Source organism: Manis pentadactyla, chromosome 16, assembly GCF_030020395.1.
Source record: "Manis pentadactyla isolate mManPen7 chromosome 16, mManPen7.hap1, whole genome shotgun sequence".
In the NCBI taxonomy this organism is placed as follows: Eukaryota; Metazoa; Chordata; class Mammalia; order Pholidota; family Manidae; genus Manis; species Manis pentadactyla.
Window position 1 is genome coordinate 18,262,781 of NC_080034.1, and position 27,392 is coordinate 18,290,172.

Consider the following 27,392-nt stretch of genomic DNA (forward strand, 5'->3'; position numbering starts at 1 on the left):
TTTTTCTACCTCAATTACATATTTTATATTTTATCAACTATATTTCTAACATATAAGTAAGTATAAAACCAATTATTATTACACGATTAGGAAGCACAAAACTAGATATTTAAGTAAAGGTGTTTAGGTGAGTGCTTACAGAAGATGAGCTAAAAATAGCTACCAAAGAAAATTATGCTTTAGTTTGCTTGACAATCTCTAAGGGCCCCTTCTAAGGAGGTAGTGCCCTGGGAATTTGGGGGGCTAAAGCAGGACAAGGCCAGGTCAGCTGAAATATGATGAGAGGGTAGGAGCTTTTCTGTAGCCTCAGCTTCTGGGCTCACCATGTAAACAGTCATCTCTAAAAAGTACAGCAAAAAAGAAAGAAACATTTCTGTGGGAACAAGTAAATATGCTCAGATGATTCACACAGCAAGACGTTGAGGAGAGAGCAGGAACTTCATACACATATCATCAGGAAGTCTACTTATAGGACATGTCTGGTTCAGGCTCACTTAGATTTTGTCAGGTTCAAAGGATGGTACAAATAGGAAGTAACATCTTCATGATATTGGCTTTAATGTAACGCTGCTCCAGAATGGACTGTTTGCCTTCTGTACCTGAAGCACAGCTGAGATCTCCCTTCAGAATCATTCTGAGAATTATTTTGTTCCTCTGTGTTAAATCTTCTCTTTCCTATAGCTAATGCCTTCATTTTCTTTCTCCTTCTTCTTTGTTCTGGTGGAATTCCTGAGAAATGTATTTGGGAATCAAATTTTTGATACTTGCTGTGTCTGAAATATCCTTATTATACCATCATATTTGATGGATAATTTAGTTGAGTAAGGAATTCTAGGGTGGAAATAATTTTTCATCATGATTTAAAGGCATCGTTCCCTGTCTTCTAGATTGCAGTGTTGTTTAGAGAAGTCTAAGTCCGTACCGTACTGATTCCTGATCCCTATGTACATGATTTGTATTGTATCTCTGGAAACTTGTAGAACCTTCTCCTTGTCTTCAAAGCAGACATTTTCCAAACTGAAATTTTGCAGTTTGGATCAATGAACTGAATTCTTTCTTTGATGACTTCCTTCCCTCCACCCCATGTCTCTATGCAACCACTATTATTAGGGATAATTCTGGACTAATCCTTTTCCATTATATTTTCTTTAGTCTTCCTTTCCTATTTTCTACTCCTTTGACTCCTTTGACTTTGCTTTCCTTTTTGAAAATTTCTTCAGCTTAACCTTTGACACTGATGAGATTGATTTTTCAGTTTTATTTCCAAGAGATGTCTTAGCATTGAATATTTGTTTTTTATAGCATTTTCTTCTTGTTTCATGGGTGCAATTGCTTCTCTTTGCTCTCAAAGGAGATTAAAGTAGTTTTTGAGTAGGTTCTCTTAAAGTTCCTTTTTAGAAAAATATACTTTTGTCTCTATATTTAGAGGTATGTAATTTTCTCAGCTATCTAGTCATCTTTACTTATTTGCTCTTATTTAATAGTGAGAGCTTAGAAAGCTGATTAGAATTTACAGATTATGGGTGGAATTTGTCAGTATCATTTTCCCTTTATATATTCTTGTTTTGCCATTGTGTGGAGGCAGTCTTTCTCATGAGGGGGTCTTTCTCTTGTCCGCAAAGTACAGAGCTGGCTGTCAATCCTTCTGGGAACCAAGTGGGGAAAGAGGCCTGGGACTCAGCATCTGGTATGCATGGGTTTGTCTGGTAGCTCTGTTTGCAGTGTGCCACCACAGTCTCAACTGTGTCTGGTGATGCCACCACTTCTCCCCTCCCCCCACAAAAGTTTCCACTTCTGCTTCTGTGGGAGGAGCCATCCCTCGGTGGCACGGATGTGGAGGGTAATCCAAGAGTCTGTCTGCTTCTTAAACATCTAATACTGAAGCATCCTTATTTATCCCCACACCATCTTCATACTCACTTCTGGAAGTACTAGATATCACCAGTTCCTGATGATTGTGAGGGATATATAGTTTAAATAAGGTTGGTGCTCAGCTTTTCCTATTGCTGAATGTCACTCTTTATGTAAGAGTACTTATGGGGTTAGTTGGTTAGATTATTAAATAATATTAAGAACAAGTCAAACTTTTAGCAACAAAAGCAACAGAAAACAGGCCATCTCATAATTAACATAAAATTGGATTGGACAAATTGGAATCTGAAAGGAGATTGTCTGGCCTGGATCACAGAAGGCTTATTGTACCTTCCGGGTGTGCATCTTAAGAAACTTGGGAGATTTGTATAGTTTGAATTCAAAACCAGATATTGTTCAATGATGAATTTTGCTCTGAGTTTTGTGGTTGATATGAAATCCCAAAACAAAGGAAAAACCCAGGAATGTGAAACCAGATCAACCAAAAAATGAGACTATTTGTATGAATACTCTCAGACCTGAGACCACTGAGGGTCCCTTGACTCTTATTACAGTGTGGTCTCATTCAATAAGTGTGGGAAGATCAGATGATTTCTTTATTGATTTGGGCACCTGTTACATCTTTTTTATATCTAGCACATGTTCCGAAGTTAGTCTCCAATTGCAGAAAACATCTTTAATACAAGGTATTGATTCATCTAACTCACCATTGTAATAATGTGCTCTGAAGAAATGTTGAGTAAGTTATGTACTATATGTAAATACATGGACAGATGGAATGAACTCCCACTTTCAAGAAAGATGGTACAAAAAACACACCAAGTAAAAACAGCTATAATAATTTTTTTCAAACAAAAAAGACACAAAAACAACATTTTTGAAGGGAGCAACTATTTTCAACATTTTAGGAAGACTAAAACATTATGAACATGTTACCAAAGGTTTGGTTATATTACATATTCATATTGTGGAGGAATGATAGCTTTAAGTATTTTTTTATGTAAAAAGAGAAAAATCAGTGAGCATATATGCATCATATTTAAAAACTGCATAAACATAATCTTCTATAATACATGATTCATTCTGCGAATTTTTGGAACACAATGTTATTAATAACCATAAAATAAGAGCAATGCTATTTAATTTTTCTAGTACCTTTTTCTCCTTCTCCAAGAGTAATATAAGGATCATAGAGATTCTATTAGTCTTAATATGTTTTTAAGTACCCACATAGCTCGTGGAAACTGAAAATAAATATATGACATAAATTGGTACTATGTCGAGTTATCATTATTTATTTGAATTCCTTTCAAAGAAGAAAGGAAAAGAATATATATATCATTAGGAATAATACTATTTTGTAACATGGGCAGGGATCATTTAAGAATAAATGGTTGAGGGATTCTGCTTTTGGCTCAGTTGGATGAATAGGGTCTGCATTTACTCTCCCTCCTGAAATGACCAAGAAAAAAAAAAAAGAGCCAGCACCGAATGGATGTTCCTATATTCATTCATTCCACACGTGCATTGAATACTTACTCCGTGCTGGAGACTGTGGGAGAGCTGAGTGTACAGGAATGAGCCAAGCAAAATTCTTGCCATTGTCAAGCTTAAAATCTTGTGGGGAGACAGAAAGCAAGGAAGTGCTTGTTAAGAAACAAATGTGGGACCACCAGTGGCCACTTGTGGTCTTTGCCTAAGCAGAGCAGATAAATCAGCTACCCTTTTATTAGTTATAGAGTATACATGCAATACATTCTTATACATCATTTTATTCCTCTTCTTAAAAACTTGTAAAACCGTGAAATTGTGTCTCTAATAACTTTACACGTCATTAATAATGATCACGGTTCTCTGTGATCTCCTTCCATGTAGCAAAATTCACTGATGCAACCCAGTTGGGAAAAAATCGAGAGTTTTCTTTTGTTTCAAATGACAGATTGAACCACAGATTGAACTTGAGTGAACTCTATAAAAGTTATACTGATTTTAAAATGCAAAGCAGTTAATTTGAGAAAGACATTTATTTGTTGGTTCAGTTACAAAAATTCTCCTATCCTTTAAACTATGAAAACTCTGCCTTAACTGTCTTCATTTTTTCCCCATAGAGAAATTCTGAAAAAATTTAGTGTAAAGTCTGGTTTTCTAGTTGTTCTTTCTTCCATTAAGTATAATTATTTTTTCTGTATAAAATGATCCTAAAATTCTCCAAAATGAGCATTAGATATGCTAAAAATGTGATATGAAAAAATCTTTATTACATAAATAAAAGTCTGTAAACACTAACTCTTGATACATGTAGGGTGAGTGGCTTCACTTTGACATCACGTGCATAATGGCATCAAGATCATCTCTTCATTAAAACCAAAGGAAGAGAGAATGGATTTTAGGCTTGGGGAAGAGCTATTAAGGGGGTAATACTTTTGATGTCTGTCTTTTCACAGTAGCACAATAGCTAATTCCTGGGACTCCTGACCTCTTGGTGTCTCCTAACCAAGTATTGGCATTAATCTGCTTATCTGTCACCCACCACATTGGATGGTCCCAGTCTCTGTTTTCAATTATCAGTCATTAGAGAAGGCATTGAGCATTTCAGAGGAAAACTCAGAAAACCTTTGACCTGTTTTTGTCAGATAACCACAAGTATTCACTGCAGATAAACTATCATTTAATTGTATTCAAGATGTAAAGGAAGGTTCTTTGCTGTGTATCGACTTACCATAACCTCTGTCACCTTCAGGTGGTTAAAAATGGACTGTTTTCTTTTACTGATGGAACTGAAGAACTCACTAGGTCATTCAGTGAAATCTGGTGAGATTAGAATGCCTGACCTCTAGCTGCCCAGCAATCTATAAAACCCACAGATTTTTCCCCTAAAGAAAACATGAGAACTAAATATTTATCAAAAGGTGATTATCCGAGTTGTGCTTTTACATTGACTTCTTATAGGCAAACACAAACTTTTCTCAAATATTTGTACACAGTGTGACTGAAATCCACTGTTTATATACAAAATATGTTCACTCATCATTAAACACTCATTTTTATGATACAAAATGAGTTACTCAGTTACCATCCTCTGTGAGTATTTATTCTAAACTAACTTGAAGTTTATTAATGTTCAACTCATACAAGACAAATATTTGTTCTAAATTCCAATGAATAATTTTCTATGTAAAATGCTTATAATGAAAACAATAAAAAAAATATTTTCTATGCATCAGGCTGCTTTGTCCTCAGGGATAAAATAGCTAAGTGGCTCTCAGACTCCTCTAAAGAGGAGGTGTGTCAAAACCAATGAATTGTATTGGACGAGTGAACAATATGTGTATGTCAGCATATGTGCAGCTGTGTTCTCTAACTTGTAGGTGTGAAGTATCTAAACAAAGGAACAAGCAGATACATTTTCTATCTATCCACTGTTGTGAAGATCCAGCTTGAAGATCTTTTTTTAACTTCACTATAACAAATTTAAAAATATATATATTAGTCCCCTTTATTTATAAACGTCTGTATTCCAGATAAAATGGACATTCTGATCATCTAAATGATTGTGTTTTAGACCAGGTAGCAATTTTATATAATTAAACTTAAAATAACCATTTGCTCTATAAAAAAGTCCTGTTTGGGGTATTTGCAGAAATGCAAAGTGAAGAAACAAAACCAAAGGAAAACATGGATATTTCTCTGAAGTATCTTAGTCATAGGGTGCAAACAAAGTTACGTGATACTTATAATGCAAGTGGAAAGTGATTAATATGATAGCTAATGCTTTTTGAGAACTTGCTATGTTCCAGGATTTTATGCCAAGATTCTATCTCTCATATGCCTCAACACAACTGTCTCATAATTGTACTTTTTCATGTCCGTTTTCCCATCCTGAGCTCCTATCTCTGCTTCTTATTATTAATCTCCTTTATTATTAAGGTTTGGCCCAGAGCAGTTATTCAATAATGCATAAGTAGCAAAGTAGCTCTTTATAGGATAATCAAGATGGGTATATATGGATGGTGAAGAGAAAAGCAGCCCCCTGACAGCCCGGAGATGGACTGGGTCAAATAAGGGAGAAGAAACAAAAATTCTAAATACATTAATTATATGAAATCAATAATTACTTAATTTATTGTTATTAAATGAATCAATTTTCATACAAATGCTTAATACATACAGCTGTTAACATTATAGTATTTAAATTAGCATTGGGGGCTGAGTGCTGGGCCCACCCAATCTAAGGAGGTAGGTAGACCATGAGACTAGCTTCATCTCAATTCTAAAGGTCTCTTTATACAAGGCTTAATTCTTTGTGTCCCTAAATTGCTTATGTTTTTTAAAGCAAAATAATACATAAATATTGGATCATTAATTAAAGTTTATAAATTTCAAAATTGTGTACACTGTGTTTTAAATTGATTCAGGAAACCACTTTGTTTAGCTCTCATAGTACAATATTTAAATTCATCCCACCTTTATTTTGAGATGTTTTTTCTGTATAAAACTGTATTCATGAAGCATTTACAAGTAAGAGTATCTTAATTATAGAACGTTTCAAAGTCAATTGAAATTGTTCTTTGAAACAAAACATTCAGGGCGACAATTTTCTCTCCGTCAGGTCACACATTGCTGTGGTGTTAAGAGGCTCTTAAGGTTTCTGGGATCTGGAGTTTTACCACATTCTCCCGGGTGTTTATCCATTCAAAGAAACATGTACATGTGCACTCACTGAGCAGTGAATAGGCCTTTATAGGACCAAGTTTACATTTCTCAGTGGGCTAGTCAATAAAGGATATCTTGTGAAGTGATACATCTTGGTAGTCACATGATATTGTTGCTTTTTAAAAAATTTTTAAATGCAACACAGATAAGTAATAATTCTATGAGTAATCTCTTAATGATTTTTTGCACTCAGCAGCAATGATCTGTATTCTTTCAACAGCTGGCTGGGCTCCTGGGAGAATGCTATCTTTGTCTTGCAGCTACCGATTCTATTTGTGTCTTCCAAGTTACAGCCCTTTGTGTGGGAGATGAAGACTGATTGCCCATGAATGCATCTCCTTAAGACTGCAGATAAATCACTAAAGAGATAAAACTGCAATCCTCTGTTAATTAATTCCACTCTTCAGATACCGGTAGACATGAGAATGGTCAGGACATTTCTATCCAATTTTTATTAATGACAGTCATTCTGAGAGGTGTCTGTTTGGAAAAAGAGAGACTGCAATCAATCATTAACTTCTGTTAAATTATATCTCAACAATAAAAGGTTTCAGTGTATATCTTTAAACACAAGAAGCTTAATCTTTGCAGAACTTTGGCATTTTAGAGCATTTAGAATGGAGTTGGGTGCTTATAAAAGGCAATCCTGTTTCTTTTCACTTTCAGCCCATTAATCATGAAATGTGAATCTTTCCACTCATTCTTACCTCTTATATGCTTTGATGTCCATACTTTAAATCCAAAAATTAATAATAAATTAATTATCTGGTTCTGTCAGTATAGGTGAGCTTTCAGTTGCTCTTAATAGTTCACACAGATAGAAATATTTGGAATAAACAAAAACCTGCTTCCTAGAAGCAGAAGGAAGTATCATTCATTACCATTAGTATGACTGTGTTTTGAGTGGTAAGTATAAATTTCACTAAATTTTTAACGGTTTATTTTCTCTGAGTTTTTGTGTATACATATATATATACATACATACATATATATATGCAGTAAAGCAACCCTCAGTTTTTGTAGGGAGTGTTGTTGGTAACCATCAGCTTAAATGAATAACCTATGTTGATAGGCTTATTTAATTTTTATGCTGATATTCATTGGATTACACGAGCAATCTTCAAAACAAGCATATATCATAAATGACAATGGGAGAACAGCATGTGGTCTTACCGTACTGTATGGCTGTTGGGTGAAATATAGCCCATTGGCCTAGTAAGATAGGTAAGTAAATAGGTAAGGAGGATCTGGGCAGGTCCCTGTGTCTTCTGTTTGAATACAATTTTCATAGGTGAATTATTATACAGGATATGTGTTTTAAATCTAGTTACATTTGTTCCTAAACTCTCTTTTCCACTTCACATGACAGGAACGGGGTGTACGGTATGGGATAAGGAACACCCTCATCTCTGCGTGTTTTAACACTTTTGTCATTCTATCCCCGTTGACAAGTCTGGGTCTGGCTTGCATAGGCTGACCCGTCTACTTTTTTGTTTGGTTTTGTTCGTGTTTCTTTGTTTTGTCCAATAATTAAAACAGTCTTATCTATCACCAAATAGGAATGTGATTATGGTTTTTATGGAGTCTTGTGTATTTTAATCAGATAATTCATATTTTATTAGAAATGATAAAGAAGATTTAAAAAATGTATGGCCCTTAGTTGATATAACATACAAATTAAAGAGTGAATTGAGAAGACTAAATATTTAATACAATATGAATCAGAATGTGGTAGCAAGCCAAGGAGACAAAGTTTCTGCTGAGGCTTCAGGAATGTAAAGGAATCTCAAGGTGATTGGATGCTTGAGATTGAAACAATGTAACAATATCCCCCGTCCTCCCCACCCTCCCCCCTCCAACACACCGGCCTCTGTGGTATGGAACAGCTTGCTGGTCATAGTCATGGGAGCCCATTAGTTTATGATAGGGTATCCGGATAACCCTTACAGAGATAGATTACAATATAACTAGCACCCTTAGTACACCTATAGTGATCTAATAGCTCCCACCGCACCGTTTCCTGGGTGTTGACTCCCCCTAACTTTGTAGAAAATGCATAAAAGGCACGGCCCTGCTGCCCTCGGGGCTCAGCCTTTGGAAAGGAATCCGCCGAGCCAGCGCCAGAACTAATAAATGCTGCTTCCTGTCGCGGTGTCCTGACTCCTTGCTGCAGTTCAGTGGTTACTGCAACAGAAAATCCAAACTACGGTATTTTTCTGTCTTATTGTCCTTGTTTACTTGTTTATCTTTTAAGCTTTCCAAGCCATTTGCAGTTGCAATGGTGTAGCACACTGTAATATATAGTGAAACGGAATGTTTAATATTTCCCCAAATCATCACAACACGAACAAGGCAAGGATATATCCTATAAAAAGCTTACATGTAAGGAATATAAAATATGCGTGTATATTCTTTTTCTTGGGAATGAGTCTGGTGGAGAAAAGCTGGAGTATGGAGGGATCCAACTAGTGAGTTACTATTATTTTAAAATATAGTTGTAGTAAAAGGATGGGCTTGCATATTAATATGATATGGTATTAATTCAATTTATGCATATAATAAATTATTTATTCATAAAAATTTCCTTAGATAGGAAATGGAATCAACATTAAATAAGTGAATATAATACAACATTGCCTAAGATAAAGATAGGAGGGAGTGCATTCTAGAATGAGCAGAGTCCGGAAAGTATGGCATCCTCTACAGCATAGGAGCTCTACTCTACAAGAGGAGAATGAAAGCATTAAAAGAAGATCAACTTTCCAGAGTGATAATTAGATCAAACAAAAGTAACTAAACTACATTTAGGAAAAACAAACACAATCTTGTGTTTTTAGGAGCTTGGGAGTTGAAAGCCTGAACCTGGGGTGTAATCTGTTCTCTCCCAAATATAAACTGGGGGCTCTTGGGTAAGTCATGGAAACATATGGACATAAGTAAGGTTATGAGAATTAAATTAAATATGTGGCAAATAAATGAGAGTTAAGTAAATTATCATGCGTTAGGTTAGTGGGAACTGCAGCAGGGTGATGCTGAGCGAAAAGATAGACCCAGACTTTGAGCCGTTTACACAGTCTTTATTCCACCAGTATGTATCAGAAGACTTCTTTGGAACCAGCATTATATTGTGAAATGCTGATTGCACTCGGTGGTCAATCCCCTGACTCTCCAACCTATTCTCTACCTTTTTGTGTTCTGCTGAGAAACATTGCTTAAATATACTATCTGTCAGAACAGAGCAGTAGGACATCATTACGTAGGTGGTAGGGACACTGAACAAAGATCTGTAATGAGCTTTAGGAGACAGACATCTGTTACCGCCTAACTGTCATCACCCAATTTCTTATTCTTCACTCAGGGATATTAATATTTGACACCTCTCTAGCATTACTCTGAGGTAACTGAGATTGCCTCGTGAATACTTGTGAGCATCTTTAGGAGTGCAAGGCTATATAAATACAAGTTTTATTCCATTACTCACTCCAACATGTCCCCTGGAATTTACTAGCGCAATTATAATTCAAAGCAGTAGGATATAGGATTTGAATCACTGGTCAAATGCAACTTTATTCTGTATGGTATATTTAATATAAAATTTTATTAAACTCTTTGAAAATTTGCCCCCTTAAGGGGTTAGGTTAAAAAGCCGTAGAAAACTGAAATTTTATAATAATGGCAATTCTAGCTTTCCACTTTATTATACTATCTCATCCCAGAACAGTAGATGACTTTACATAATATGAATTCAATACTTGCCTGCATCATGCAGGTGCATGCTTTTAGACTGGATCCTAACAAGCTCATGTCTCAGCCGTTATCTCCAGGACTATATTTTTTTGGTCTAAATTTCAAATGTAAATTGATTTTTAATGAAAAATTACATAATGATGGTTACCACTTAGAATTTTGAAAACTGACTTTTAAAAAAGAGAAAATATAGTTTTGAATGGAAGGGTCATGCATCTGTCACAAAGCATGTAGCTTCTCCAGCAGAGTCTCAGACACTGTCACCTAGTCAAACGTGAACATTTGCAGTAAAGCAAAAAATATTCATATAAAGCGGGATAAATAGAGACTTGAAATGGCCTCTATCTGTTAAGTTCCAGTTCTTCTGCCAAATGAACTCGAAGCCAAACTTTTGGTTTTCAGACCTTTTTGGATTTTGGACTTGTAAATGTGAGATTTTTAGATCTTTATTAAAGCCTAAATACTTAATAAATCAGAACAAACTAATAGTCTATAAACAGAAGCACTGTATCCTGGCATTTAAGAGCCATAGTTTTTGGTAGCATCAAATGCTTGAGGTCAAACTCTTTGGCAAGTTATTTATTCTCCATGCCCCCTCAGTTTCTTCTTCCTCAAAATGAGGATAATAATAGAACCTACCTCATAGGTTGTTATGAAGTATATATATATTTATGTTAATTTTAATAGAATCCTTAGAACAGTATCTGGCATATAATAAGTGCTATTTAAATACTATTTCATGATTTCATCTACTTCATTTAAATTAGGATCCAAAAAGGACAAGTTTACCATGATTTCAATTTCGTTCTCTGTAAACAAGAGTTGTGACTAGTTTTAATACTCAAATGGGCACTTCCGGTTATTAGACATCCGGTTTGTAGGTATTTCCTACCCTTACGCTTTCCCCCTCGCATATCAATCAGCAAAATGGGTCAGTGGGAAATAGAGACAAAGGAGAGCCGTTCGTAGGAGTCTGTACACTATGGGCAGCCAGTTCAGAAAGAAAAGAGGTTTAAATTATGGACCAAAATAGAATCCTAAAAATGGGGTTATCTTCCTTATTTAGGGAAAAAGTTGTTAGTGGCCTCCCTGGGAATGGACCTTCTCTTAGGACCAAGAGAATGATATTTTAAGAAAACAAATCTTCAGGGGTCTTGTGAGGTCGTGTCAGCATGAACCAGGCAGCCTGGGAGCACCCCCTTGCCAAGCTCCACAGGACAAAAATGCCCCCAGCTGTAGTAGCTTCTGTTTTCCTCTTTGCTGCCTTAGGTGTCTAAGGTATAGCTCTTTACTCTCCCTAAACCACCTCCTACTATCTCTGGGGAAAATAACCCAGACATTATTCTGGAGGCTGAAGGCAAGGAATTGTGCATTTCTTTGTCATCATGAGCCTCCTGGCAGACCTGGGCCCCATCTGGCCCCGGGGGACACAGAGGTCCAGCAGCCTCGGCTCCCACGGTTCCTGCCATGGTCATGACCCTCCTCTCTCTTCCTTAAACTTAACCCTTTCTCCAGGTTAGCATCCCAAGTTTATATATTGATAGCAGGGTTGACAAGACTTCAGTGAACCTCCTAAAGATATGTTTGTACCTTGATCCAATTTTTGAGCCTCATGAATTAATTTACACAACTTACACGTTTTCTGTCTTCTAACAAAATTTTAGCAATGAAACAGGTCATTGGAAACATTTAAAAAACAATACCATAGACTGTAATTGTGAGACACCTCACACACAGTGTTTTACATTAGAATTTTTGTGATTCTGTCCTATGTTTCCCTAGATAGCTGAGGTTTTGAGAAACCAATTCTGAGAAACAACTTCATCAAATATCACATCACTAAAACTTAGCCCTTTGGGTAGGTAGTTCCATTAGGAAGCCTTTGGTACCCAGTAGATTTAGGCTGTGTTAGATAATACACTATTTTACAAAGCCTGGTTATATAATAGTATACCTGACACTTACTGTCTTGAATTATTCAACATTGTGTTATATTCCCAAGAAGAAAAGTTTTCTGAGTTCGTTTGGTAGGAAGGTTGTTAAAGAGGGAAATGTGTTTCCCTCTCAGTTTTGAATAAGAACAGACTGAGGTCTTTGGGAGGCTTTATGCTACACCACGGGTAAGGAGGCTGTAATAAACAATCTATACGAATTCATGAAAATGCTTTTTTTTGTTTTAAAAACAGAAATATTTCATTTGTGAAGAGGAGAGAAAAAACCTTTACTGGGGAAGGCATTTTAGAAATAATCTTTCTTGTGAAACTAAGTTTGTTTTATTTACTTGACCTCTAAAATGTCATAAATACAGTCCTTATATGCCAGCAAGTCCTCCGTCCTCCCTTCTATTTTCTTCTCTTTGCTGTGCTAAATCTCATCACTGACTCCACCTGGAAATCTGGAAGTTTCTATAACATATTCTTAATTCCTGTGCGAACCTTCTGTGTTCTGGTATTTGATACATACTAGTAATCACTTTACAACCTTCATGTTTTAATACATTTTTGGAGAGCCTTTCCATTTAGGATCCAGGAATTTGTATAAAACCACAGAGGTTATATTGCTTTTGAACTAAAGGCTGTTGGTTTGTGGAATTTCCTTCAACTGGAAACATGTATGAGTCTGTGGTTTTAGTGTTTCCCCAGTTTCATAATATCCTGCTTGTTTGTTTTCATTTTCGAAGCTGGAGAATTTACCATTAATTTCCATATTCTTTAAAGGGCTAACTTTTTCGTTCCTTTTTTTTTTTTTTTCCAGTTGAAAGAGACAAGGATTTTTCCCACCAGCGAAGGCATTACAAAGAATTCCGGTTTGATCTCACTCAAATTCCTCATGGAGAAGCGGTGACAGCAGCTGAGTTCCGGATATACAAGGACCAGAGCAACAGTCGATTTGAAAATGAAACGATTAAGATTAGCATATATCAGATCATCAAGGAATACACGAATAGGTATCAACTTTCTATCTAACTTCTTACCCTAGCCAGCAAACGTTAATTGTAGTGAAATCCATTGATAACCCATGTGATTATCAAATTGTGTTTTCTTGGGTGTGTCATGACATTCAAGGCCACATAGACCCACTGAAAGTGAGAGAAATTGATCTGAAAAGTGCCTCCTACATTCCACAGCCTTTTTCTTAACTTCTGAAACCACTCTGTGTACTAAATGGTCTCACACTTCCCCACAGGTGTTTTCTAGGACCCTTGTCTCATTTTGTAAATGAAAAACCTTCCATTTTATTCTGCACACATGAAATTTGCAGTTAAGATGACTTAAATCATTTGGTGCTTTGTAAGGCAGAGAAGACCAACTTTATTTTTCACTGGCATTAGTGTAAATTGTATGTGTATTATGATAAGTATTTTGATGTAAGATAATTGTATTTGCAACAGGTTCTGTGACATTTAACAGGTAAGTCTGCTGTCTATAAAATGCTCAATACAAAGTGGTACAAAAATGGACAGATCATTTGCAATAACTAAATGTATGAAAACCTCAGGTCCTAGTTATTTCAAATAAACCATCAAATAGAAGAGTTACAAAGGGAGCATAGCCAAGGTCTTTGGCCTCTTACCCAAGGAAGAAATTACTTAGATAATACCTTTTATAGGTGATGAGTCTCCTTTGTTGAACAGTTTTCACATTAAAAAAAAAAGCTCTTATTGAAATGTTATACTGAGGTAAAATCTGTCTCTGGAAGCTTCCACTTATTAAATCTAGATTTTCCCTTTGGTAGATCTATGAAATACTATGTTTTTCTTTGATGAGACAAGTGTTTAAAGATAGTTGTCACATCCCCTCTAAAGCCCCTTTCTCTCCTTGTTGAATATTTCTAGTTGCTCATGTTAAGGTTTTTCCTGGTCTTTTGGAGTGCCAGTTTCCCAACTGGTGTTCCTTCACAATACTCAGTGAAGAAAAAGAATGAAGAAAATGCTTCAAAAGTCAAGTGCATTTGAAGAGTCTACTTGTTAGACCATCCTCTAGGAGATTCAGAATACATATCAGAATATGAGTCTTAGAAAGGTTTATAGTAAAGAAACGTAGCCTTCTTCAAAATTATTTGACTATGGAATATTTTTCTTTGGGTGTTTAATACTTAATATCTTATGAAACACTAATTCAGCAGGATATACTTTAAAAAGTACTGATCTACATAGAGTAGTGTTTTTTTTTAAATTTTATTTTGGTATCATTAATCTACAATTACATGAAGGACATTATGTTCACTAGGCTCCCCCCTCACCAAGTCCCCCCCACATACATGTTCACAGTCACTGTCCATCAACATAGTAAGATGCTGTAGAATCACTACTTGTCTTCTCTGTGTTGCACAGCCCTCCCCATGCCCCCCATGCACTATACATGCTAATCGTAATGCCCCCTTTCTTTTTCCCCACCCCCTTATCCCTCCCTTCCCACCCGTCCTCCCCAGTCCCTTTCCCTTTGGTAACTGTCAGTCCATTCTTGGGTTCTGTGCTTCGGCTGCAGTTTTGTTCCTTCAGTTTTCTTTTGTTCTTATACTCCACATATGAGTAAAATCATTTGGTACTTGTCTTTCTCTGCCTGGCTTATTTCACTGAGCATAATACCCTCTAGCTCCATCCATGTTGTTGTAAATGGTAGGATCTGTTTTTTTCTTATAGCTGAGTAATATTCCATTGTGTATATGTACCACATCTTCTTTATCCATTCATCTACTGATGGACATTTAGGTTGCTTCCATATCTTGGCTAATGTAAATAGTGCAGCGATAAACATAGGGGGGCATCTGTCTTTTTCAAACTGGAGTGCTGCATTCTTGGGGTAAATTTCTAGAAGTAGAATTCCTGGGTCAAATGGTATTTCTATTTTGAGCATTTTGAGGAACCTCCATATTGCTTTCCACAATGGTTGAACTAATTTACATTCCCACCAGCAGTGTAGGAGGGTTCCCCTTTCTCCACAACCTCGCCAACATTTGTTGTTGTTTGTCTTTTGGATGGTAGCCATCCTTACTGGTGTGAGGTGATACCTCATTGTAGTTTTAATTTGCATTTGTCTGATGACAAGCGATGTGGAGCATCTTCTCATGTGTCTGTTGGCCATCTGAATTTCTTGTTTAGAGAACTGTCTATTCAGCTCCTCTGCCCATTTTTTAATTGGATTATTTGCTTTTTGTTTGTTGAGGTGTGTGAGCTCTTTATATATTTTGGATGTCAACCCTTTATCGGATCTGTCATTTATGAATACATTCTCCCATACTGTAGGGTACCTTCTTGTTCTATTGATGGTGTCCTTTGCTGTACAGAAGCTTTTCAGCTTGATATAGTCCCACTTGTTCATTTTTGCTTTTGTTTCCCTTGCCCGGGGAGATATGTTCAAGAAGAGGTCACTCATGTTTATGTCTAAGAGATTTTTGCCTTACATAGAGTAGTATTTTAAGGACAGTAATTCCAAGGCAGAAAGATCAGTATTCCTTTCTTAGCTATAACTTACTATTTGTGTATGGATGAGATTTTGTTTGTTTCTTTATTTTAACTCTCAATTCAGTGGTTCCATGTATAAAACAAGTACACTAATTTGTTTTTTCCTCAAACAGAACCTGTTGTATTACATTCGCTTTTTTATTGAATTACGGTTGATATGCAATATTATCTTGGTTTCTGGTGTAGAACATAGTGATTTGACAATTACATACATTACTAAATGCTCACCATGATAAGTATAGTTGCCATCTATCAGCATACAAACATATTACAATATTATTGACTATATTCCCTATGCTGTACTTTTCATCCATTTGACTTACTTTACAGTTGGAAGTTTGTACGTCTTTATCCCCTTTACTTACTTTTCCCATCCCCTTACCCTCCCATATGGCAACCACCAGTTTGTTCTCTAAATTGATGAATCTATTTCTGTTTTGTTTGTTTGTTTATTCATTTGTTTTATTTAATTTTTTTAGATTTCACATATAAGTGAAATCATATGTTATTTGTCTTTCTTTGACTTATTTCACTGAGCATAATACCCTCTAGGTCCATTCATTGTCACAAATGGCAAGATTTAATTCTTTTTATGGCTGAGTAACATTCCATTGTATATCTGTACCACTTCTTTATCCATTCATCTATCAATAGACATTTAGGTTGTTTCCATATCTTGGTTATTGTAAAAAATGCTGCAGTGGACATAGGGGTGCATATATCTTTTTGAATTTGTGATTTTGTTTTCCTTGGGTAAATACCTAGAAGTGACTGGGTTCTATGGTATTTATATTTTCAACATTTTGAGGAACCTCTGCACTGTTTTCCATAGTGGCTACACCAATCTGCACTTCCATCAACAGTGTGCAAGGTTATCTTTTCTCCACATCCTTGACAACAACCTGTTGTTTCTTGTTTTGTTTCAATTTTGTTGCTAGCAATCAGTCTGTTCAGATTTTCTATTTCTTCTTAGTTCAGTCTTGGAATATTGCATTTATTCATTTCTTCTAGGTTGTCCAATTTGTTGGTATATAATTTTCAGTTGGTATATAATTTTCATAGCAATCTCTTATAATCCTTTGTATTTGTGTTGTTGATTCTAACTTCTATATCATTTCTGATTTTATTTTTTTCTCTTTTCTTCTTGTCTAGCTACAAGTATATCAATTTTGCTTATCTTCTCAAAGAATTAGCTCTTAGATTCACTGATCTTCTGTATATTTTTTTTTAGTTTCTACTTCATTTATTTCTGCTCAGGTATTTATTATTTCCTTCCTTCCACTAGCTTTGTGCTTTGTTTATTCTTTTCCTAGTTCCTTTAAGCCTAAGATTAGAGATTTGAGATTTCTCTTGTTTCTTGAGTTAGGCCTGTATACCTATAAACTTCTGTCTTAGAACTACTTTTTCTGTGTCCCAAAGATTTGGAACTGTCGTTTCTATTTTCATTTGTCTCCAGGGATTGTTAAAATTCCTCTTTGATTTTTATCATTGATGCATTGGTTGTTTAATAGCATGTTGTATAGCCTCAATGTGTTTGTGGGGTTTTTTTTCCAATTTTTTCTTGTAATTGATTTCCAGTTTCATACTGTTGTGGTCAGAAAACATGCTGAATATGACTTCAGTATTTATAAATTTAGTGACATTTGTTTTGTAGCCTGTGTGATCTATCTTGAAGAATGTTCTATGTGCACTTGAAAAGTGTTTTCTGCTGTTTTGGAATATAATGTTCTGTATGTTTATCTATGAAGTCCATTTGATCTAATGTGTCATTCAAAGCCACTGTTTCCTTATTGATTTTCTGCCTGGATTATCTATCCATTGATGTAAGTGGGGTGTTAAAATCCCCTACTATTTTTGTAGTACTATTATTTACCTCTTTATATTTGTTAATATTTTGCTTTATGTATCTAGGTGCTCCTCTGTTATGTGTATAGATATTTATAATTTTTATATCTTGTTGCTGGATTGAGCCCTTTATCATTATGCAATGTCGTTCTTTGTTTCTTGTTATGGTCTTTGTTTTAAAATCTATTTTGTCTGAAATAAGTATGGCTGTCCCAGTTTTCTTTTTTTTCACCATTATCTTTGTTTTTCCATCCCTTTACTTTCAATATATGTATATCTTTACATCTGCACTGAGTCTCTTGAAGGCAGCATATAGATGGGTTTTATTTTCTCATCCATTCAGTCACCCTATGTCTTTTGGTTGGAGAATAATCCATTTGCATTTAGTGTAATTATTGATAGTATGTATTTATTGCCATTTTGTTACATTTTCTGGTTCATTTTGTAGTTCCTCTCTGATCCTTTCTTCTTTTGCTCTTTTCCCTTGTGCATGATGACTTTCTTTAGTGTTATGCTTAGATTCCTTTTTCTTTATTTTTTGTGTATTATAAGTTTTTGGTTTGTGTTACCATGAGTTTCATATATGACATCCTGTATATAGCAGTCTGTGTTAAAAGTTGACGGTCTCTTAAGTGTGAATGCATTCTGACTCTACTACATTTTTATTCTCTGTTTTCTATGTTTTATATATGGAATGTCTTGTTTTTACACCTTTTTATTTAGTGATTCCCTTTTGTAATTTTTTAGATATAGTTGATTTTACTACTTTTGTCTTTTAAGCTTCCTACTAGCTTTTATATGATTGATCTACTACCTTTATTATGTGCTTGCTTAAACAAGGGAAATTTTTTCCTTTCATAATTTTCTTGCTTCTAGGTATGGTCTCTTTTTTCCACTTAAAGAAGTTCCTTTAACATTTCTTGTAAAGCCGGTTTTGTTGTGGTGAACTCCTTTAACTTATTAATCTGGGAAACTCTCTAACTCTTCTTCAGTTCTAAATAATAACCTTTCTAGGTAGAGTATTCTTCGTTGTAGTTTTTTTCCTTTCAGCACTTTGAATATATCTTGTTATTCCCTTTTGGCCTATAAACTTTCTGCTGAAAAATCAGCTAATAGCCTTATGTGGTTTCTCTTGTATGTAACTGATGGCTTTTCTGTTGATGTTGTTAAGGTTTTCTCTTTGTGTTTGAACTTTAACATTTTAATTATTATGTATCGTGGTTTGGACTTCCTTGGGTTCATCTAGTTTAGTACATTCTGTGCTTCCTAGAACTGGGTGTCTGTTTCCTTCTCTAGATTTAGGAGGTTTTTCAGTTATTATTTCTTCAAATAAAATGTTCCCTCCTTCTCTCTTCCTCATCTAGGACTTCTATAATGTGAATGTTAGTATAATGTCTTCCTAGAAATGCCTTTAGCTAACCTCAATTTTTAAATTCTTTTTTCTTTTAGCTGTTTATCTTGAGTGCTTTCCATTACCCTGTCTTCCAGTGACCGATCTATTCTTCTGCCTCCTCTAAAATGCTGTTGAGCACCTCTAGTGTTCTTTACATTTCATTTACTCTGTTCTTCAAGTCTGATTTGTTCTTTTTTATATAGTGTATTTGGTCGAAGTCCCCCCGGAATTCATCTACTCTTCTCTTAAGTCTGGCTAGTACTTTACAACCAATTTGAACTCATTATCAGGTAGATTTCTTAACTCTTATTCATTTAGTTCTTCTTCTGAAGTTTTGTCTTATTTTTTGTTTGGAGCATGTTCCTCTGTCTCCCAATTTTGTTTGACTTTCTGTGTTTGTTTCTATGAATTAGGCAAGCAGTTACCTCTCCCTATCTTCAAGGAATAGACTTTGGTAAGAATGTCCCTTGGGTAGATTACATGTTCCTGGTGGCTTTGGTTGGCTGGCTAGAGGCTGAGTGGCTGTGGACCAGGGTATCCTAGGATACTTTGTGCAGGATATGTTCTGGCAGGTGGGCATGTGGCTGGGTGGGCATAAGTGGAGGAGTCCTTGTGTGCCAGACCAGGCGCACCCTGGACGGGGGCCAGGGTCTGAATGGACAGGGACCAGGGGAATACCACTATATGCCATGCCACATGTATCTGGCCATTATTATTTTTTTAAATACTAAACAGTGAAGCTATCTTTTAAAATTAAGTGATTGAAATGCTACTACAAATGTTACTTAATTATATTGCCATAACTAACAAATTTTTTACTTATAATTCTCTTTTTTGTGTCTGTTTCCACATTTGGAGCGTGAACTCAATAAAGAAGGGATAGTGTCTTAACTAACTTTATTTTTATCCTTAGAACTACTAATTTTCTTGTATGAATTATAGTTTTGAAATCATTACTCCCCTTAATTGTGATAATCTTCTATGATATATCCTAAAGTGTTTGAATTACCTTTATTTTTGATCATTCACAATATATTTTTAAGCATATTGAATTTATAGTTGGTTATTTAATATTCCAAGTATTTTTTTTACAGGAACCATTGGCATGCCAGATCTCTATCTTCTGGAATATATTTAATGATTATTGGAATCTAACTATAGATTTTTACTTTGATCATAATTAAAGGCCTGACTTTTATTTAGGTCTTTTGTTCTGTCTGCTCAGGATATTTTTTAATGTCATCCATTGAACTAACTATCCCTTTTAGCTTTCTTTTATCTCTGTTTTCCAGTACATGACCTGTATAATTTAAGACATAACAAAAATGGTAAACTAAAAGACTAATAGAAGCATCTAATGATAATAACTTATAGATTTATTTCTGAGTGAACCCATACTGATTTTTATTAATTATGTACATTTTATAATATTTATGGGTGTTGATACTTAACTTACCAGACTTCATTGTCAAGAAATTTCATTTCTCTGGAAAAATGAGAGATTAATTTATTTTGAACTTTTGGTGTTTCAATATTTATACCTGATTTAAAGATATTACTCTCAATGCTTCAGTACTCCTGGGTATAATTTGGTTAAGTCTTAACTTATTTTAATACATGTTTAAATCTATTTCAAGGATTTCCTAGTATCCTTGCAAAAACAGCAAGGATGCTAGGAAACTTAACCAAAAAAAAAATAGGAAAAATACCTAAATCTTTGAAAAATGATTTCTGAACTCTCAAGTGCATGTATACATTTGATAGCTATTCCTGTGCTTTGCAATTCTAAACTCTAGAATGGTATAAATTGGATAGGTTGCTATCCAATTTACTGAATAGTATTTTCTAAAATTCAATTAAGTAAATTCAATTTAATATTAATTCAATTCTACCAAGTTTACATTTTTAATATCTATTAAGTATTGTTGCTGAATTACGATTTCCATCATGTAGGGTTATGTTATACTTTTTGTTTTCTGTGGTTTTGTTTTTACTAATGTATGTGGGATTTTCTTCCCAGTTATCTTTTTTCAATCTCTGAAACATATGAACTCACTCACACATGAATATTCTACATTTCAATTTATATACCATTGATCATGTGAAAGAATCTCTGGCAAAATGCCTTCCTTGTCTTTAAAATAGGCATTTGGCCATTGCCAGTGGTTCATTAATCTGCATTGTAAGAAAATGCAGTCTTGTGCCCTGTCATTGTCTATACAACCAGGATTTATTTTTTGTATACCACTTTCTCTTCCAAAGAAAATGTTTAAAGGACAAATGATATAGAAGCATCACTTATGCCTCTCATAATACTTCAAGTTTCTGTATAGAATCTCAGGCACTGTGGAAAATGGTAACACATAGCAATAATAGCATGAGCTTTGGAATTCCATATGGCAAAAGTGTTATATATCCCAGAGTCTCAGTTTATAAACAAAGTCTAAAAAGAACAAAAGCAAAAATAAGTATTTCAGAACAATAAAAATTTTTCAGGTGATTTGAGAAGGACTAGTGCCTGTCAAAGTGTCAAGACCATAATTAGTACTTAATAAATACATAGGTTAATATATATTCATACACCTTAATAAATGCATCTCTTTTACTAGGGTTTAGAGGATTGTATACACAGGGTAATTAAAAGTAGGTGGTTATTATAATAATACTAGGTATCATTTACCAACACCTACTTTTATGTTAAGATAAAATAAGTAATATGATGCTAGTTACCTTTACTTAATAAAAAAATTACCTAATCTTTATGTCATATAAAAAGAAATTAGTACATTTTTAAGTCTAGTAATGAAATTTCCACCAACTTAACAGCAATACCATTGGAACTATGCGTGAACTTGTCCCTGAAAACACAAGTTTTAGAAAAATAGTCACACTCTTCAAAATACAGTTGAAGAGGTATGTGGATGGGACACATCTTATTTATAAAAAGGTAGGGGAAAAATTGTACTCCTAGCCTTTTTCAAAGCTAGGATCACCTCTTAAAACTTCCAATTAAAATGTCTATCTTCAACTTCTGGATTTTATCTACTTAGTGTTTTTGATTTAAACTCAGAAGCAATTGAAAAGTCAGTGCAGGCTATATACTCTATACAGTGCACTTGACAATATATAATGTGTGTATATGTATATGTATGTATGTGTGTGTATATATATTTATGCATTATTTCACATATAAAGCTCACTCTTCCTGTGGTATTATCTACAAGGGTTGGGATGGGGATTTGCAGTAATATAGATGTTTTATAGATATGTTTTATGTTCAAGGCATTGTCTGATCTAGTAACCATCTAGTATATGAATTTTTTGACAGTCTTATGCAGAGTTTTTAAAAAGACCCATTATATCATCTTTTTTCACATGTATTTATCTTAGCAAAGCTAAAAACTCTTAAAATTATATATTTTGTTCCCACTATCTTCCACCTCCCCCATTTATCCCTGCTCATATTTAAATGTGTGCATTTGAAAGGAGTGTTCTGACATTTATCCAAATCTTTATTTTTCTTGGTAAAAATTTAACACACTGCATCATTTCACTTATTTAATCTTTTTGTATAAGGCTGACAGCCCCAAATTCTACATAGAAGGCAGTGCTCTTCAATCACACCTCATATATCTGACATTATTGGGAAATGAGGTTTCCACATGATTGAATTTTCCAGATAATTCAGCTGAGTTCAGCATGCTTTTGGTGAGCACCTACCATGTAGCAAGCACATGGGACATACGGCCAAGTAAATAAGATCTTAAAAGCCCATAGCCTGAGGGCCGGGGGCTGCGGTGGGCCTGCCGCACACAGACTTTAATAACTGTAATACAATGTGCTAAGCACTATGATGTAAGTATGTACTAAGTGTTGTGGAAATACAAATGAAGGGAAAATTAATTCTTCATGTGGGAGGCTGAGGGACCTTAGGGGAAGCCATTGCGAGGAGTTTGCCTGTAAGCTGGGCCTTTCAAGGTGAACGGGAACTTTCTATAGCCACAGAGAGAGTGATTGAGAGAAAAGGAGGGAGAAAGAGAGAGAGAGGGAGAGGAAGAGAGAGGTGTACCCTAGACGAACTATTCCTGAGCATTAAAATGTGTAAATGTGTAAAGAGGTAATAATACAGATAAAATTATCAGTGCCAGTATTACTACTAAGCATAGCGGCCAGCCCAGCCCTTACCCATTTAATGGACACTCAGTGTATGTCTGGCACGGTGCTAAGTGCTTTACTTGAATTAATTTTTTTCACAAATATATATATATATTCCCCAGAGAAAATGTGCTGTGTATAATTCAACCTTTTCCCAATGTTCTACTGTGAATGCAAATTTCTGTACTCCATTGTGAAAACATTTCAAGCCAGCCTGCTTGACGTCAGGAGCCACCCTCACTCTTGGGTATGTTTACTTAAGCTGTCGTCATTCCATCTCACAGTCAGCTTCCTATTTACATCAGCTCCCCTCGGCTGCTTCTCTTAAGACTTGTGGTTCTTCTGTGGACAGACCTCAGCACGTACTTTGACAGCTTCCATTCAGGAAGATTTCACGGGCTCTTGAGTGCCGTGTAGCAGAGCCAGGATGCTGGGATGGCCGAGGTTGTTTTCTGTAAGAATATAGGCCAGTACAGGAGCGTAGCTTGTATTTCTTCACCGTGCCGGCATCATGCTCTGTTTAAGTGATTCTCAACTGGGGCATTTTGGCCCCCAGGAAACATTTAGCAGTATCTGAAGACATTTCCGACTGTCACAGTTGGTAAGAGTTGGGGGGCGGCTTTTGGCATCTAGAGGGTAGAAATTCTGGTGTAGCGGGAGATGCTGCTACAACGGAAGGAGAGCTTTTGCCTAATAAAAAGCTCTGACCCAAAATGTCCGTAATGCTGAGGTTGAGAGATCCTGCTCTGTCTGAAGATTTAAGTTGTAAACCTGAAAAAGGGAATAATTTGTGCCATCAAGTCAATTTTTCTTTGACTGTTTATTTTCTGGATCATGCGAAGCATAGCATGGAAAGGCTCTTAGGAACTTGCAGCGGGTATTTTGTTCATTCATTAGGGGGCATTAAAAAGTGGTTGAACTATCTGTGTAAACAGTCTCACTTCCTCGTTTTGTTGAATGAAGGGACCTCCCCTCTCTCTGTATATGTATATACCTCCAGTAGCTCTGGAGTTATATATGTAGAGATGTAGATTTCTCTGCAGGAGAAAGATATGGGAGGAGGTAATTAATGCCAGGGAACTTGCTAGCCATTAGCAATATCTTGGCAATCAAAAAATTTTGCAGAGAAAAAAGTGATTTGAGTTTCCGTATTGGGAATTCAACTTGTTTCTCCGTTTTTTTGCCATGTTTGTCATTCAATTTCATCTAATATTACTATTTCACCAATTTGCACCCATACCTTTTAAATGTAAATACGGCATTGAATCAGATATTCTGAAAATGGATGCTCTGTGAGATTTAGATTTTACTGTTTCACATTTGTTTTGGGAGAAAAAATAAATACCATTTGAAAATATCAATCAGCTAACAAAGTCCAACCTAACACTTTTAAGCTAAAGCTGCTCATGAGAGAAACTTTTGACATTATAAACTCCATAAAATACCATGTCTAATATGTAGTCCCTTGTGTGTTGCATGCTAGAGCTGTACGTTGGGTTCCTTAAATGGTGTGACGTGTTTGTGTCAATGCCCAGAGAAAGACATAGGCTCTCTCCTTGGGTGACCATCATTACATTTTTGCTAGACTTGATATGCTATTCAAAGAAAAAAAGAGATGGAGGGAGGTGAAGTACTTATAACAGTAGAAATTTTGGGAAAAGTGGAGATGTCACTGTGGACTATAGGGTTCACATCTCATGGAAATAGGGATTTTTTCCTCTAAAATTTATCTGTGTATCTTCCAGAAAATATCTCAAAGCTTTTCTTGCCAGGCTTAGTGCTTCTTGGTTAGATAATAGAATGGTTGTAGTACTTCTCTTCTTTTTTCCTCTTTTTCTATATATATATGTGTTTACTTTATATATATATAAAACATTGACATTATACACACATGCACATTTATACATACATACATACAATTGAAATGATAATAATTCGAAGACTATTAATCTTTCATTACCTCATTGCTGGCTAAATAAATACTTTCACTTTCTTTTGATAAGTTTTCAACTTAATTTTTTCCCCCTAGTTGAGTTTAGGAAAAAAGGTTCATATACACAATGTATATCAATAAATGCCACTAAAGTTAAAGAAAATGAATGAATTACACTATCCAAAATTTTAATGTTATTGAAGAACCTTTGTAGTAATAACTGCATAAATCACTTTTGACCCTAATCATATCATCAACCATAATATATTCAACTTATTATATACACACTTACATGCCATAAATGTGTTTTGGTAAGAAAATATCAATTGTAGTAATTTACACAGCATTTTTATTTATGTATCCTTTTATCCCTGTCATAGATTTGAGGTAGATATTATTTTAATCTCCATTTAAAAAATAAATAGAACCTTAGAATGGTGGTTTAAAAGGTATAATTGTTTTTTCTAATATTAAGGAAAGCCTAAGCATAGCAAGTCATTGTCGAAACTAAGCAGATGCCAGCTCCACTTATAACTATGTTTCTCTGCTATATAAAGGTAGGCTTATAATGAGGCTCTTCAGAGGATCCGTGAGTTTTATACATTCTGCTCAAGTAATAAGATACCAATGAGAAATGTTATTAATCGTATTTAGAAACAAGCAAAAGAATTTGCTATAGGTCAGTGACACAATACTCTGATAAAACAGATCTCAGAAAAAGATGAGTATCTCATCCAAAAACTCATCTATAAAGTGTTAGTTTACCCAACTCCCCTTGCTAAGAAGTGATTTAACTTATAAAGTTTTACCTGTGAACTCCAACAATAGTATTACAGAAAGGTAACCAAGCACCTGCTTATTTTGGAAGATTTTCACTGTTGTCTATTCACAGTTCTACTTATGTTGAAGTACTGTGAGGAGTTCTGTTTTTTAATTATGAATTTATATGTGTCCTATAAGTATCCTCATTTTTTGCATTAACTAAAAATCCTTCTCCTTGATTCTGTTTGCTCCTACTGCCCCAAATTTCTCACTGTTGCTCTTCTCCACATCTTAGCCACATCTTCTCCACATCTTCTCTTCAGCCTGCCACCCACTGTAATTTCATTCCTATAACTACACTCTACTTATCATCCATGAACAGTTTCCTAGCCACCGAATCTTACGGACACTTTTTCATTCTTTCTATTCCTCTCAGTATTTAATATTGCTGACCACCTCCTATTTAGTAGTGAAATATCTCAGCTAGAGAAGTGTATTAGTTTCTCAGGGCTGCTGTAACAAATTACCAAAAACCTGGATGGGTTAATACACCAGAAATGTATTCTATCATAGTTTCAGATGCTAGGAGTCCAAATACCAAGGTATTGGTAGGGCCATCCTTCCTTCAAAGTCTCTTGGGGAGGATATTTTGTTGCCTCTTCCAGCTTCTAGTAGCCCCAGAAGTTCCTTGGCTTGTATCAGCATAATTGTCACCTCTGCCTTTGTCCTTATGTGGCTGTCTTTCCTCTGCATATCTTAACTTCTATGTGAAAGGAAGGGAGCGACACACAGCAGCAATTCACCGGAGAATTCCGCTTTATTAGGGAAAGGTGCTGGGTTATATAGGAAGGGGCATGGGGTGATTGTGGTGTCACTGCTATGGGGCTGGTGGCTATTGGCTAGGTGCTGGGATTAGGGGGGCGAGGGGTGATTGGGCTTCAGGTGGCACCGGCGGGAACCGAGGACTCAGAAGAGAAGCAGGAAGTTCGCCATCTTATGGGTGGGGGCCCTTCACTATGTTTCTTCTCCTCTTTTTACAAGGAAAACAGTCATATGGGGTTGGGATCCATTGTAATGACCTCATCTTAACTTGATTACAACTGTGAAGATCCTATTTCCAAATTCAACACATACCAGGGAGCATGCCAGTTATTGTTGAATAAGAGATGTAGAACCATTATGAATGGTAACGAATAAGGGACTTATTACAGTGATTTGACTTATATGAAATTCATAATGCAAATAAGTCCTTTATGCTGTATCACTCATAATGCAACTGTGGGACCTGTTCAAACAGTTCATGTAAGAGTCTTGTTTCTGCATCTGGTGATGGATCTGAAGTTTGGAGCCCAGGCAACTGGGAAGGAAAATGGATGTGGAGTAAGAATGAGAACTAAAACTTGGGAGGATAAGCTGGAACCCCAAGGACGAACTGTAACCCATTCTACCTCTCAGCAACCCCAATTTCAATGCTGTGGGTGACCTGCAGGGAAGCTGGTACACTTCAC

At 35.5% G+C, this 27,392-nt stretch overlaps 1 protein-coding gene across 2 annotated transcripts in view; it reads left to right on the plus strand.

Moving 5' to 3' along the window:
* BMP5 (bone morphogenetic protein 5) overlaps positions 1-27,392 on the plus strand; it is a 111,676-nt gene that overhangs the window by 38,618 nt on the left and 45,666 nt on the right. For both annotated transcript variants that reach the window (XM_036916319.2, XM_036916318.2), the window contains exon 2: positions 13,087-13,279. In XM_036916319.2, coding sequence (XP_036772214.1) covers positions 13,087-13,279 — 193 coding nt within the window. The remainder of the gene's footprint in view (positions 1-13,086; positions 13,280-27,392) is intronic.